The 15,821-nt window shown below is 40.7% G+C and overlaps 1 protein-coding gene across 1 annotated transcript in view; it reads right to left on the bottom strand.

Annotated features, from left to right (window-relative positions):
- The window catches only part of LOC105569860 (acetylcholine receptor subunit alpha-like), a 191,924-nt gene extending 181,430 nt beyond the window's left edge, over window positions 1-10,494 (bottom strand). The window contains exons 1-2 of the mRNA XM_012026637.1: window positions 10,424-10,494; window positions 4,524-4,803 (exon numbers count right to left, since the gene is read on the bottom strand). Of these exons, the coding sequence (XP_011882027.1) occupies window positions 4,524-4,730 (207 nt within the window). The 5' untranslated portion in view covers window positions 4,731-4,803; window positions 10,424-10,494. The remainder of the gene's footprint in view (window positions 1-4,523; window positions 4,804-10,423) is intronic.
- Between the last annotated feature and the right edge of the window lie 5,327 nt (window positions 10,495-15,821).

Here is a 15,821-nt window from a genome sequence, read left to right as displayed (position 1 = left end):
TCCGATAAAATCAGATGCAATGACGTCCACGCTTATTTCTCTCTTCTTTTCAGCTTCCGCCCCGTTTTTCCGCCTTTCGTTAACTTTTAACGGCCCTCGCCCCGCACGAGCCCCCGACACCGGGAGAAAATTGGCGGAGCGCCTTGGCGCTCGTAAAGCCCAAGCTATCCCGGGAAAATGAGAACTCGCGTGATCGCGCTTTGATCACGCAAGAAACCGCGGCGCTGATCGAACGCGGCGTGAAAGCATCCATCAGTGACTCGTGAGATATGGCGAGGTATCGATTCGATGCCGTGCGCGAGATTGTGCTCGCAACGATGGCCGCCCGTTATGTTGCGGCATAAACTACCCTCTCGGTAAAATCGACAAACTGAGTTCTAGCCAGACGATGTTTGCTTCCATCGCTTAATATACATGGCTGTTCTATTCTCGGGTTAATGAAAGACTCCTAAGATAAACGGAGATTCCCGACCTCACGGGTCGATGATCAAATCGATATCGATCACGATTTTTCGGACCATTCGATGACGACTAGATTCGACGACATAATACTTTGCCGATATCTCGACAGCTATCAGATGTGTACATATCAATTTGATGTATAGAAGATATCATGTCAGTGTCGAGCAATTATTGACGACTTAGTAGATATCTAGTAGATATCACATTCAAGTCGAGTCAATAGATGGAGATGTTGATTCGACTTGAATATAATATCAATTGAAATACAATATGATTAGATCGTGGATCTACAGGATATTTTCCAGATATCATAGTAAAATCTTGTAATTATCAACTTGATTATTGATTTGCGCACGATCTCAACTTGATTTCAATATGATATTCATCAGATTCTTCGTCGACTTGCGAACCCGGATTGGCTCTTACTTATTTGAGGTTGTATGGTAATCCGTTGTATTTGCATACCTTCCGAGGAGATTTTTAAGGCTTCGAGTTAACTTCGCCCTCGACATCGACTCGTACTTAATTTTTGCCTTCTTTCTCGCGAGGAACTAGAGAAATATTTTTCGACCGTAATCGTATTCTGTTCTAGAAGAGTCAGAAGTTTAATGGACCAAGCTCGAAGCATTTAAGTAATTATCGATACTCGTCGGATATTACAATTTGTGGATTATAATGCCGAGGCGTTATAACTTAAAGACGGTTAAATTTTAGTGCGACGTATGCAGAATTTTGTTAACATAGCGTGCTCGTGTAATATGTGGTTCGTGTAAAATTTTACCTCGAAAGAAGCCGCGCTCGCAGTTTTCGCGCGCGGTCGACAGTAGAACGAAAGCCGCCGCGTTTCACAATGCTGGCGGTCACGTAAATTGCCGTATAATTATGCGCCGCGCGCCGTGGATCCCCCCGGTTCGGGAAATATAATTACGGCGCGGAATGAGTCACGTGGAAATTCCTGTGACACACGCTTATAATTACCGGGTCTATAAGTCGGCCGAGAAGGACCTTGCGGGGAATTTGCCGAGTTCCGGCATTAAGTCGAACTAACAGCTTCCCGTACATCGGATTATAAAAGCAAAATGCGAGAATATCCCTTTCCGCGAATTACATTTGCGTATCACTGAAATTGCGCTTCCGGAGGGGAGCGAGGAGTCACGAGGGGTCACGCAAATCGACCGTGGGGAGGTTCAAGTAATTTGAATTATTACACCAGGAATAAATTCCTGATGAGTTTTCTCTCCGAACGAGCTCTTATCTTCTAAAGCAAAATCGTTCTTACTGTAACGTTGATTGAACGCTAAGCGACTCTCATTGCTGGCAAAATTACAGTTACTTATTCAAAAATTTCAGTATCCGTGTTCTAAGTATTATTAACGATGTTAATATTAATTATATTAATAGTATTAGTATTAACACATATTAATATTAGTAATATTAACATATACAGTACCGGCCAAAGTATATGATATGATAACAGGTACATCTTGTACACGGAAGGTAATGAAATTTGACAAAGTACATCATGTTTTTCAAATTTTTTATTTGGGCACTTTAAAATTAGTTATGCTAAAAAATCGAAAGGTGATATATTATTGGCCGATACTGTAACTGATTTTTACATATAATAAATAAGGTAAATAATTCGACACCACTGGCAACAGGAAAAGGACCAAAACCCATGGCCGAAACGTTGTGCGAATAAAGGAAATTTTCCTGCTGCCAGTGGTGTCGAATTATTCATCTCATTTATTATAATATTAGTAGAATATCTTAAATTTGGTTTTACATATAAGGCGATACGCAATGTAGAGAAACAGCGAAGACAGAGACAGATTCTTCTGCTTTCTTTTACTTTTTCTACGAATCGATTTCTTTCTTTAAGCCTAGTGAACCGTGACGTCTACGTTTTGAAAGACATAGCATAGCTCAAATATTGTTGAAATTTTTGCCGGTGAGTCATGACGTCGAATGCGCAACTTGTCCGGTCGTTCCCGACGGGAGTTCCGGCGAGCGCGTTCGTCGCGGTCGACAATTTCAAGAAATTGCTGTCCCAGTGTACATTTTCACGAGACTGAAATCGTGATATTATTTTTCACAGCTCTGAAATGGATGCACGGTGTTACATCGAATATATTACTGACGGTATATTTTGTGTCCGCGAATTTTTCGCTGGCTTGTCTGCGAAAAATTTTCAGTTGCCCTGTGGGACTGGATTTATTGTCCGATGTTTGTTTTTGTACGTCGCGATAAGCTCTCGTGATATCACATGTTATATCGAATTTCTTTTCACCGAAATGCGAAGGAGGGGCTATTGATAATTGATTCACAGTCTCTATTTCTCTTTCTCTCCTTTTTTATAATTTCAAAAATTTTCATAAAAATATTTTTCTTTTTTATTCGCTTAATATTAGGTTTGAGGTACTGTAAAAGGGCGGAGGTAAAGAGTTAAAGGGTCTATTTGCTCTTTCACGTAATGTGGTTTTCCATTGAAAGACGCGTCACTAATCATAAATGCACTTGGCAAAGCGATTTATCAAGTATCAACATCAAACCGGTGATGAATTTCAATAGATTTCAAAGAGAGTGGCGCAACTTAAACAGCTTGGCTAATTCATTTATGCGCGTGTTATTAAGCGTAAGTGCTTCGTTGCCAAACAGATGCAGGAGTTAAACGCATAGATATGAACTTCTGGCAGAATTACTGAGCAGGAAGATATTCCCTGATTCTCATTACACGTTTACCGTATGCCTAATGATAACACGTATTGCCCTAACGAGAGACAAGTGTAACGCCATGATTCTTGTTCAGTGATTTTATTACATAATTTGTTACGATGTAACTTAAACTATTGAATGTTATATTAGATCTCGTTACCCGCACAAATTTTTGTATATCGCTATTTTCTGTGAAATTCAATAATAGAAACTTTTAATCTATTTTGAATATTATCTTTCACGCGATTATTGAATACAATTATTAATCTTAATAAAATATTATATTATCTACCAATATATATATAAGTAGTCTATTAGTAGAACCTTAAATGATGCTTTTAAAAGTCCCTACGTACTCTGTAACTTCGCGAGGCACAATCATAACACTAACTAAAATTTCGTTGAAGTTCAACTAAGTAATTATTCCAATTACTCAAGTTTCGTGCCATTTTCGTTTGCGACAATTTGGATTTCTATAGTAGTTTCCGGGGGTGCATCTTAACCTGAATCGCAAATTAGCCATTCCGGAATGCCCGTGGACTTTATAAGCTATTGATTTTATAATAGCTATAACACGCACTTTAATACTTGCGCAAGTTTAACCATCGTCTTGGAGAGTATGCAATATCAGCAAAGTTTGAAGACACTTTATACAGATACTTTGGAAGATATAGATAACCATTACTACTTACGTGGTAGAAGTGGAAGGAATGACAATATATAACGTTCCTGTAGATTCATACTCGCGCGATCATGCCACGAGAGAATTGGTGGCAAGGATTAAATAAAATAAGATTCTTATCAAAAAAGTAATGTTACATTATAAGGTATCTTTATAACCAATTTTATTCTTCAATTTTTACGCTTATCGTTTTTACCCTACGAAGAATTTCTGCAGCGCAAGAACTTCTGCATTCTCATTTTTTATAGGAATGTTTATTATCGATTTTTAAATTGTATTATTGTTTATACGGTAACCTTAGAAGATATTCAATTGTCGCTAATTTCCAGCTATAACACGACTGAAAATTTCCGTAATAATGCCACGATAATAAACCGGGTTAATTTCATCTTCGAATATATTTTGATTGACGAGACAAGTACTTGCTAATTACCATACTAATAATGTGTATCATCATTTCTATGATCAGAATATAGCCAGTAATTATCGGCTATTGTAACAACAGGCTCTTTGATCACACACGTCAATAGCGTCAAAATTGTCCGAACATGCTCACGATATTGAATTATAGTCCAACAATTATAGTTAGCAATGGAATTCCATTGACTTTTTGTAGGATATTTTTCTACTTTTAACCCATTTTTTAAACGAAAGGCTGACTTACCACATCGATGAGCTGCGAGAGCTTAAGCTTGATGCAGACGCGCAGCACGTCCGAGGTGTTGACCACGGGGCGCACGAGTTTGTTGTAGTTGGACAGTAGATCGTCGTAGAGGCGCTTCGCGTCCGGATTCCCGGCAACGGCTCCGTGAACGACCAGCGCCGAGAGGAACCATACGCGCAGCGTTTCCCCGATTATGGGGGGCATCATGGTCCCCCGATTCCTCCACTGTGAACGACACGCCCGGCCCCTTTGTACCCTCTCTGCCGCGCGAACCACGTATCTAAGTGAGAAGATGCAGATCAGCCGCTGTGTCCTCTCGAGATTCGCGCGAGGGAGCACCGCTTGGGAACATTCGTCGCCGCCGATTTTGTTATTTAGAATAAATTACAGTGCTAATCGACGTACATTTTATCATTGATTCTGGAAATTAATCAGCCTTAGTAAAATTCCAGAATTCGTATCTCTCGCAGCTCGTTAATTAATTCTCGGATTTAACTTCTCTGCAATTAATTCCAAGTGGAATCTTATTATTTAGGGAAATTTTCACGTGAAATTTAATTAGAGTCGTGAGAAAATATACGGCTTCTCGTCAAAGTTTTTTTCCAAGACGGAAGTAATTCGCAAAATTGTCTGAGATTGTTTAGGCGTGAGGGAATGCATAAATCCTGCAATGCCATGTTACACCAACACATAAGCGAGACTCCAAGTTAAGCCGCTGTATTACACCTTGCTAGACTGTACTTCGTTACGTGCAATTCCCGGTGTATAGTATATACCATAGACTGGCGAACGGTACAACTTGGTCCGCGGGCGGATTTATGGGTGCTAGTAACGAGTTGAACCCTCTCTTCCTCCCCGCTTCTCTCCTCCCTGAGAGTCGCGCAAAAAATTTCGTTGCTTTGAATATGAAAAATAATGTCGCTCGGTGTAAAATGTACATTTTCGCCTGAAATTTAATTTCTGAAAATGCTACTCTCCCGATTCTTACCTTTTATTCCCTCGCTAAAGCCACAGAATGCTCGTGGCCGCGGAAGATTTACCCGTTTTTCGCGATGAATATCACGGAGGGAGCTCACGGGGATATTACGAGTGTGCGACGGTAATCGCGACCCCAAATGTAACTACGGCGATACGAGCAGTAAGCCGGAAGCGCGACGGCGAACGATCCTGTGATCGCGAAGCGCGATGCGTAACGACGTTAAAGTGTTGGGGCGGAATCGGGCCGATTAACGGTAAGCCGACACTTGGCATAGTGCGGGCGTTGATTTTCGACGCGCATTTGGGCGCTAATTCGCGGCCGCAAATCGCGCGCCGTCATGGATTGAGAATTGATCGCGCGTTTCGAAAATCGCCGGGTACTTGGCGTTTCGTCCGTCGACCGGAGTGCAGGGGAGTCGGAACGAATAGCAACGGCCAACCACGTTATTACGCGACGATTTCATCGTGAATGCTACGGTTAAGCGAGTTAGCTGACCAATTTTAAACTCGGGTGAAATGGATTTATTCTCTTTTCTTTATTACGTAACAAGGATGTTGTATGGTAGAATTGACAATTGCAGCAATTCGGCGAGATGCCCTGCTTTTAACGCTTTTATCACCAAAGAGGAATTCGATAAAGAGTTACTTACATATTACCTTAGGTCTGAAGAAAGTTTAACTTGCAACAAATAGATGATTTAATGTATAATAGAATAATTAATAAGAATAATGTGATGATAGAATAATTGAATGCTAGATTTTCGTAAATTGTACGAGTTAATCTTGTATAATTGATTAATTCTTTGACTGCACCGTTATAAAGGTGTAACGTGAAGGAATAGTTGAGTATATAATAATTTATAGACATATTCAATGTTGCAACAAAGTAAAATCTTAACGTAATTATTCTGCAATTACTACGAATGAAGCCCGCGGGAATATTTACGACTAGAAATTTGTTATAATAAAAAAACTGGGGGAGAGACACACATTTGGTCTACTTTCCACTCTCCCCATCTTTGCATACTCTCGAGACTTTAATATATCCTGAGATAAGAAAGAGCACGAGTTTATATGCGCATTTACCTAATACCATTATGCGACAAAGTTGCTAAGCGAGATAATAGAACCGCCAGTGAAACAATATTTTAAAAGCTTCCGTACTTTCTGCGAAATTTTTTCTATTTACGGAGGAGACAACTGGCGCCGAGATGTCACCCCTATGTAACTGGTATAGCAGATACTTAACCCAAATACGGTTTGCTTAAACTTTTTGGTCCACTTTCAAAGAAAATATTTAGAAATCCAAGTAAACTCAATTTAGTTTAGACTATTTAAGTATGGCAGTCTTATTCGCGTAGAAATTTTTTAATTTGCAAATAACAGTGGGCTATTATTGACGCGGTGGTGTTTGAACGCTAGGCGTTCAACTACTTATCATTGTTGCCAGTCGGACTTTTACGTGAAACAAGGGCGATCGAATTGTTACTCCAAGATTCGCTGTTGTTTGAATCGAGCAAGCGGTTCCTCCTCTGTCAGGTGAGCGACTTGGAGACCGTAACTCATGTCCACGTCGACGCAGTCGTCGCAGTGGCCGATACGCGGGGTATTAACGACGGGAATTTACGTGAGTACATACGCCCAGCGACGAGGAAGGATCGATCAACGCCCTGGTCTCGCCTCGTCTGCCACCGCGCGAATGTCTAATTGCTGTTGCGCCGCTAACTGGGTCAACGGTATATTATTTCGGATTAGCGAGCTGAGGAGAGACGACCTCACGACGTTGTCATCGGGCATCCGTCTAGACAAAACTGGAATACCCTAATCGATATTAAAGTCGCCAATGTCGAGTCTGACGGTGCTGAGTCTGAAAACATTAAGTCTTGATCTCGTAATTTTTCAATTCCTACATTTTCCGTTTTTCTAAGATGCACGATTGAAATAATTTTACAACGCGCGCTAGTATGCGCTAACTGTAGAAAAAGCAACGAGTTAAAATAACCGGCTAATGGTTCGCATAGAGTTTAAATACTTGTAAGTAAGGCACACCTGTCTTTGTCGCCATTATACGAGAAAATATTTTATTAACCTATCGTTTCACGATTAGGACAGATCTGTCGATTGATTCCACGGTGCGTATAATCCGCGTCGAATCGAACAATCCGAATAGATTTTAAACAGCTCCACGATTCAGCACAGTTCGCTCGCTTTCATTGCATACCTCTCTCGCGTTTCCCCTTTATTTTTCTATCGAGAAAGTAAATTACTTTATAGCGCCCTTTGTAATCGCTCGAGCGCCTCCGAGTAAGGATCGCTTCCAGTGCGCGAATTCGATGGAAATCGAGACAATGAACTCGGTTGGCACTCGATACCGGCTATAAGATTAACGATCGGAACAGGCAGTGGCTTTTCCTGCGCTCTATTTGCATTTATAGTGCAAGGCAATCTTCGAAATCAAAATTAGAATAACATCAAGAGATCGATTGTTTAGCGCCATCGTTTTAGTACGCGATACAAACATTTGTTCCATTAAACTTGTCGGTTAAAATAATTATAACTTCAGAAGATTGCTTGACCGTGTCTGGCAAATTTTTATGTTTAAACTTACAACGTTTCGATCATGGTCCTTCTTAAGTGATAATTGTGTCTATAATTCCCTAAATCAAAAGCTATATATACGCATAATTGAAACAGATCATTTCGCGAACGGCCAAATATTATTGAATTATGGTAAAATAATTATGGTAGGGCATATTATACCTCGTAATAGTTATTGTACGTGGATATATTGTTTTCATTTGGTATTTCAAATAATTATGACGCGACATCATCTCGGTTGCAGTGATACACGTATATTTCGCGCGGTATATGTTGCGGATTAAAAAGTTATCATGTGGAAATGGCACGTTGTTTTCGGCGACGTCTATCTCCGAAACTATTTCAGCCTCGACAGAGAGGGTGAAACGCGGTCCGCGGAAAATAGAATTGAAAACATTTTGATCGGCCACACCGAGCCAACGATCGCAAAACCACGTGAAGTTTCTATTCTTGACAATCCATTAGCTCTCTCGGCTGAAAAGGATTCCACGGTATCGCACACCGTAGCATTCGATTCGGACGCATAATTGAAAAGAGCCAGAATGTACTTTGCTGACGATGAAAATTTAAACGAGAATCTGTCGATCGGGTCAAAATCCGTCAAAGCTCATGGGACTTTTTACAATCTACTATTCCAATTATTAAATATAGGTCAAAATCCGTCAAAGCTCATGGGGCTTTTTACAATCTATTGTTCCAATTATTAAATATGAAGTGCGTTTAGCGTAGTATCCGCGCGTTAAAATGTCAAATATTTTACTTTTTTTTTTAGAAACATATCGCAAAAGGATTGCACTGATATAAATTTTTACATCATAATGATATGTATTGTAGTTAAAGAATTATTAATTACATATTATCTCGTTCCTTTTTCTTTCTTTCTTATAAAAATGTTTATTGAGAAAATAATTGTTTTACGAAAATTATCAAATAATATTACAATGAATAAAAATAAAATAGTAAAAAGGCGTGAAACAAACGGCAGATTAAATTGTACATCTTCGATACGAGACGACAGGATACAATCTGAAGGATTCCAGAGGGATATTGAAGTTCTTCGTGAATGATATTCAGGATTAAAGCGTTTATTAAACTTCGATAAAAATCGTGGCGCAATTCCAATTCGAATACCGAAAATTCCGCATGCGGACACAATGGAGAGAATTCCTCACGGAGGATATTGAATCCGTCGTGCAGAAGGTGCGGGGAAAAGCGAGAAATAATAAAAAGAGCGCCACGCGACATCGCGTGTCCGGGCAACGAAATGTTTCGATAATCGTCGTATCTAAATGAAATAATTTCACGACGGTTTCACGCCGCCCTACCGCGGAAATCGCGCGGATCGCGAATCGCTCGCATCTTTCCGCCGCTACGCTCCGCGGCTCATGCTTTCTGCGATTAAAGTTTATGAGAATTTAGATTAGCGTAGCAGCTGTCGAGAGAGCGCGAACCAGTCCCGCAACTTCGCTCTAATTACTCGCGATTATATCTTACGCATGTTTGAATCTGCACGATAAGTCTCAGAATTATTCATGCAAATGCGAAAATTGTCTCTATTAATTTTCTCATCTCTTATTTCTTCCCGATTCAAATTTATTACGTAACACAAGTTCAATCGTATTTCTTGAAAAATATTGATCGTACGGTTTGCGCGTTCCGCGACTTTGTTGTCGCTATAGCATCTTAAACTTTTGCTGAAAATTAGTGCTAATTCGAAACTAGCAAAAAATATATTTGCAATTACAAACAATTATGGATTCGTACACTGAAAACAATTAAGAATCATTTACGAAATATTATTATACAGCTTTTGCAGAAAATTATATGTTACGGAAATCGAGATATGCAAAGCTATTTAAAAACTTTCACTTTCCACCCTTATTATTTACATAAATTTACATGTACGTAATATTTTTTTAAAAATTAGTTACGAGAGCTGTTATCAACATATCCCCTAAATTCCACTATGAAATCCTCTTCATGGTTATTTGCACGCATATTATTATAGTAAACGCGTTTCCCCCAGAATTTCTATTTAATTTTTGCGTACTCTCGTCTAAAAGGGACAACACAATTTGTACTCAAAATCCCGCGAAATTGGCGTTCTGTCTATTTTCCGCCACTTAAGCGCGTGGCGAACGCAAAAGACTTTAGGACGCCCCCCCGGGAGAGATGTGCATCACGCCTACCGGGAGCCACGTAGCGTCGGGGCGCCCGGCGAACCCGGTGATTACGGTCGGAGACGGGGGAGTCCCGGGTGCCGTCGTTCCCAAGCGGTGCCCGCCGCGGGCGACGACAACGACGACGAAGAGGGTGACACTGACCTAACTTCGCGCGCACTCCAAGCCACGCCGGTCTCTCGCAGCAGCTCTCGGGACCGCTGCACACTCGCACGCACTGCACCCACGACTGAAGGTGGTCGTCGCGGTTCGCGGTCGACGGGGGTGCGCCGGGATCTCGATCGCTTGGAGGCGCCACCGGGTGCGCACCACCGAGCGCAGTGTGAGCCCGCGGGAGAGACGGGCGTCCGCGGGAGGGTGATCCGCCGACGATGGGGTGGGATTCGCGATGGAGGAATCTGGACCGAACTTGCGCGTACGTTTGTGCACGAGGAGACGAGCGCGGCACAGTAACCGCGAAGACATCAGCTGGAAAAAGCGCTCCGCCTGCGCGGAGGAGGGTGGCAAGAAAGTCCCTCCGTTGAAAGGGTTGAATAGACTTCGATTTCGCGGCATGACGAGGGATCGATCGCCGCGACGCATGATTTTCGTCACCGGTCTGTCTGTTTCCAAGAGGCCTCGTACAAAACGGATCGGGGATGATTGTTCTAAAAATTGCATTGACAATAAAAAGTATAAAATGAGATACATACAATATTCAACAAGTAATCGCTGTATACGTAAAATAAATGAAAATTAGGGAAAAAGGTTTAAGTTCCATCCGTCTAGAAAGATATAAAAATTACTCGGCTGCTTTCATTTCAAAGGAAAATTAATAAAAACTTTCTGCATTGTTTTCTCCGGATTATGTGTTTTTAATCTTTTATCCACAAAGCGAATGGATCTGAGTTTTATTCTTCTCGTTTAACAAAAGTGGATTTTTTTGCGAGAAGTAATGTTTTATTTGGGTCGTACAATTCAGCGCGCTATCGTTAACAGGATGAAGCAATTGTCTTGTAACATTAATTGCTTGATTTTTCGAGATCACGGTAAAACCTCTCTGAATGATAAATCCTGCTATAAACATAATGCGAAGCGATTAATTGTATTATTGCCGCTCGGATTATCTCGCTGAAAAATTGGCTAGTTTACAGCAATGTCATCCGGCAAATACCTAAAACAAAAATAACGCTTGAGTTTTACATGGAGACCATAAATTTTCGTAATCTATCTCCAGTGAGAAAGCACTTTCTTTCATCGTATCAATATTCTTCTATGAATAGTGATCTATGATGCGGCAGATATTTCACGCAAATATCTCAGTAAAAACGTCTTTTGGAAGTAACGTAAAACAAAGGTTGCCTGAAAACCTTAGACTAATGAAAATGACGCGGAATAAAAGTACGATCTGAAAAAATATAGTATATGGATTTTTATCTCATACGTAAACAATATTTGCAAAATGTATTAGCTTCTTGCGTCAAGTATGTGAGAGAGAATTCAGCTTTCGAGCTTTTGTTAAAATTGGTTTAACCATATTGGTTTAACCAATGCTTAAATTAGCTGTACCATTGTATAAAGTTGTTTTCGTATCCCTTACAAAATGTACGCGTATCTTCCCTTGAATAAGCGGCTAGTATACATATAACGATATTGGGGAGATACGCGGCTAGGAAATACGGATAGTGCAGGCCGGCCTCGCGTGAATTTAATTTAGCGTCGCTCATGAACCTAGTTCGCTATTTTATGGCGTAGACCAAGCTAACTCTATGAAAAGCACCGGGAGCAAGGCAACGGGTGTTCCTTAGCTTGAACAATGGATCGGTGGCATTGTATGGCGGCGCATTAACCGGCATACCGCGACGATCCCTTTAAACCTCCGGTACGAAACATCCGGCTTCCGGCAACGTGCCGACATATTGATGAATTAAGATTGCAATAGCACAGAGAAAGGGAGAGAGATAGAGAGAGGGGAGAGACAGAGGAGGGGGAGGAGATTTGCTTGGTCTTTGCAAGTCGAAGACGAGCTGGACCGAGCAAAACAGGCGTAGCAGAGTGAGTCGTCTCGATTCGGAGTAGCTCATTTATCACCGGACTTTGAACGCCAATCTTCCTCTCGGCAAATAGGGGAAAAAAAAGCGAGAAACGAGGGCGGCGGCGGGGAGCGATGGATAAAAGGGACTGAGAAAGTTCAGCGCGGGTTGTTTGTCAAGAATTAAACTTCCTCCTTAATTCAACCGACGGATCGTTATGGGCACTTCAAACGTGCCCCAGAAATTGCCGGATCAATCTGCGCTGCCTCGCTCGTAATGTAGATTGAGATCTCTTTCTTAGTTCCCTTGTTAACTTTTATAGGCGTCTTGAGGGGTTTCTTCATAGACGGGGTCTTTTTTTCCAGAAGAACGTTTGACTTCCTTTTGAAATACACAACAAATTAGAATAGTTGCCTCCAAGAGAGGAACAATCGAGCGACGAGAAAGGGAGAGACGTGTCCTAATTAAGAAGCGAATTCCGTAACGTCATATTCTGAAATTTAATTGCCATCCGTATTATGCGAATTGTTGGAGGAACGTGCCGCTTTATCCCGAAAGGTCCCTTTCGCATCTATTCACGAGATGTAAACTTAATTCCGTCGCGGAAAGCCCCAACGACAAAGGCGGTATCCCTATCACCTCCTCTTTTTACCAGGCCGACGTATTTTTCTCTTCGCCCATTGTGCCGCATTACACATCGTGTGTCGAGCGATCGGATAAACGCGAGGAGATGGAGGTAGGTTGACGTGGGAGCTCCATATTGAAGGGGACTTGGCAAGATTCCAATAATCTCCTTGGATCACCACCATCGGTGTTATCTACCTACGCCTCACGATTTCGGCCTCAAACCGGGCAACGTGAGGTCGCCTGACCGATTTACCGTTGTCCAATGTGTACACGTCAGATGCGTATGTGTGTATACGTGCACGTGTGATCGAGTCGAGCACGCCGGGGTGAAAAATGTCAGCTCGGCGTCACCGGAATTAGAATCTGGGGAAATACAAGCCGGAAAAATACGCGATTGTGCCATCGATCTTGCGCCCGTGTCTACTTATGATACGAACACTCGCCGGCATCTTTCTCTCTTTCGCCCTGTCTCTGTGGGTGTGTGTGTGTGTGTGTCTGTGTGCAAACGCGATGCAAAATGGAAATAAATCTGTCGGCGAAAGCAACCGACTATACTTTCGTCCAAATTAAAGTACGCTCGAATTAAATGTCGTACGCGATTGGGAAGAAAAACATGTCGGATATTTTATAATTGATTTCCCATTTCTCGTAGCGTGAAACTTCGCGGAATGAAAGGAAAACTAATTAAGAATCGAATAAAACGATAATCTTCGTTCGAAACGTAAAAGGTTCCAAAAGAACGTTTGACTTCCGTTGGAGTTGATAGGGATACCGACTTCCAATTATTAGAATCGAAGATGTAATTCTTGCGCGCGTTGAAAATCTTGTACGATATCATTAATTTTCGACGGAGTCGACAATGACCAGTGATAGCCAAAATCTCACTCGCAATACAAAAGCCACGCTGTGAATATACGTACTTTGAAGTACGTGCAAGACGGAACAAATTGAATATTTTTTAAGAAACCCTCGCTGACCTGGTAAAAGTTAGATATTCAAGACGACGGAATTTTAAGCTAGCTCGTTCCCGGCGCAGAAACTTGATTGGAGTCAAAGTGTCCTCGATGAAAATTACCTTCGTATTACCGTCGAGATTTTGCTTCGTATATGTAGTCAAAGCACTCAGCGGATACGCTCGCGAGCACAGAAGTTACTATTAATTTCAAGTCCGACGCAGTTCGCGATGTTTCAGCGGCAGGAGTTGACTCTCAGTTTAAATCGAGTTATCACTATAGAATTTCCAAACTGTGATCCGGCTCTCTCCGAAGCCACAGAGACGGGTATCCCTTTTATTACCGGCGAGTTCGAACATGATAATCCATGATGTACTGCCGTCTCTTAGAAGGGAAAAGATTCATTAATTACTTTTTATGGATGAAAACTGGTAATTTGTCGATAAAAAACTGACTTTACACCGATTTTCTCAATAATACAAATTATCGAACGAATCAATAGACTTTTAGCACACTGACACACATACACACACACACATTCGCACACTCGCGCGCGCGCTAATTGAACAAGTGTTCTTTCTACACTGATAGAAAAATATATAGTTAATATAGTATTTAAAACTATAATTGCATAGTAAAATAATTATTGTCAGAAATAACATTTTTATAGTAATTATTACTATAATATTAGTAATAGCAACCATTACACACAGTGATGCCAACTATTAAAAAAGTTTACTATAAAATATAACAATGGATCCGTTTTTGTTTGGCACTGGCACTTGTTTAATAAATTAAAAATATAAATATAACGTGCGACGTTTCGACCACGGGTTTGGGATCAAGCACAAATTCTTTAAAATTAATCGAGTCATTTCAATATGTCATTGAACGGTAAAGAATTATAACAAAGTTGCATGGACCAATATTGTGCCTATGAGAACTATAATACATTGTTAAGTCAGCCATAACTTACGTAGTTGGAAGAATTATAAAAATTTGGTTGGCTCCTAAAATGACTATAAATTATAGTGAGATTGTGGCAACTGCAACCATTTTTTTATGTCAGTGTAGAATATCTGTTTTCTCTAATTGTATATTAGAAATAATTATCGCTGCAGATTCTATAGTTAGGTTCCCAAACAACACGTATGGCATCTTTAAGATGTCTATACATAATTATCTACACATAATTATGTGATATTTATATCACTACAATTATTTAAATGTAATTAACAATAAGTATTGCAAGAGTTACTTTGGTCCTGATTTAAAATTTCATTTAGAAAGAAAGAAGATAGAAATAAAATAAAACAATAAATTTTTAAGATGGCTTTTAGACATGCGTGCGGTATAGGTTGTTTTGTATTGTTATTGTACTCACTGTGCAATATATAAGATTTAGCTTTGTTTCGCTTACCGAGGTAGAATCTTCCCCGAAAGTTTCGAGTTTTGTTTGATAGCTCTTTCGGGCAAATCTGTCAGAATCAACAGCGGCCTCGCAAAACGCGAGCTGCTTCCGCGGGAAAGTGCGCTGCACTCGATGTTGATTCAGGTGTCTGCCTTCAAACTTCGGCAAAGAAGAAAATATCTCCGTCAATATGTGCCCCTACAAATAAAATTTAGTTTAGCGCAAACATATTTCCTCGCCATCGCGACGACGGTCAGTGGTATGCAACTTTTTTCCAATTTCTCTACCCTCGCGCGGCGGCTATTAATTCCGCTCGTGATCGCGTTCTATTGAGATAAATGATATTTATCGGATAAAAATCGATCGGTTCTTGTATTTTACCGAAAGATTAACTCAATTGAACAGTGAGATGATTGAGTGGTCATCGATTTAATTAAATTCCGCATCCGGCATGAGATTAGGGAAATATTTGATTACGGTAAACCTGAGTATTGTGGCTATTTTATTTTAAAATACAAACAACATACATTATATTTGGT

Source organism: Vollenhovia emeryi, unplaced genomic scaffold (genome assembly GCF_000949405.1).
Source record: "Vollenhovia emeryi isolate VEMERY1.0 unplaced genomic scaffold, V.emery_V1.0 DF939122.1, whole genome shotgun sequence".
Taxonomy (NCBI): Eukaryota; Metazoa; Arthropoda; class Insecta; order Hymenoptera; family Formicidae; genus Vollenhovia; species Vollenhovia emeryi.
Note: the sequence above shows the minus strand (reverse complement) of the source record. Positions and strands in the feature narration are given on the sequence as shown.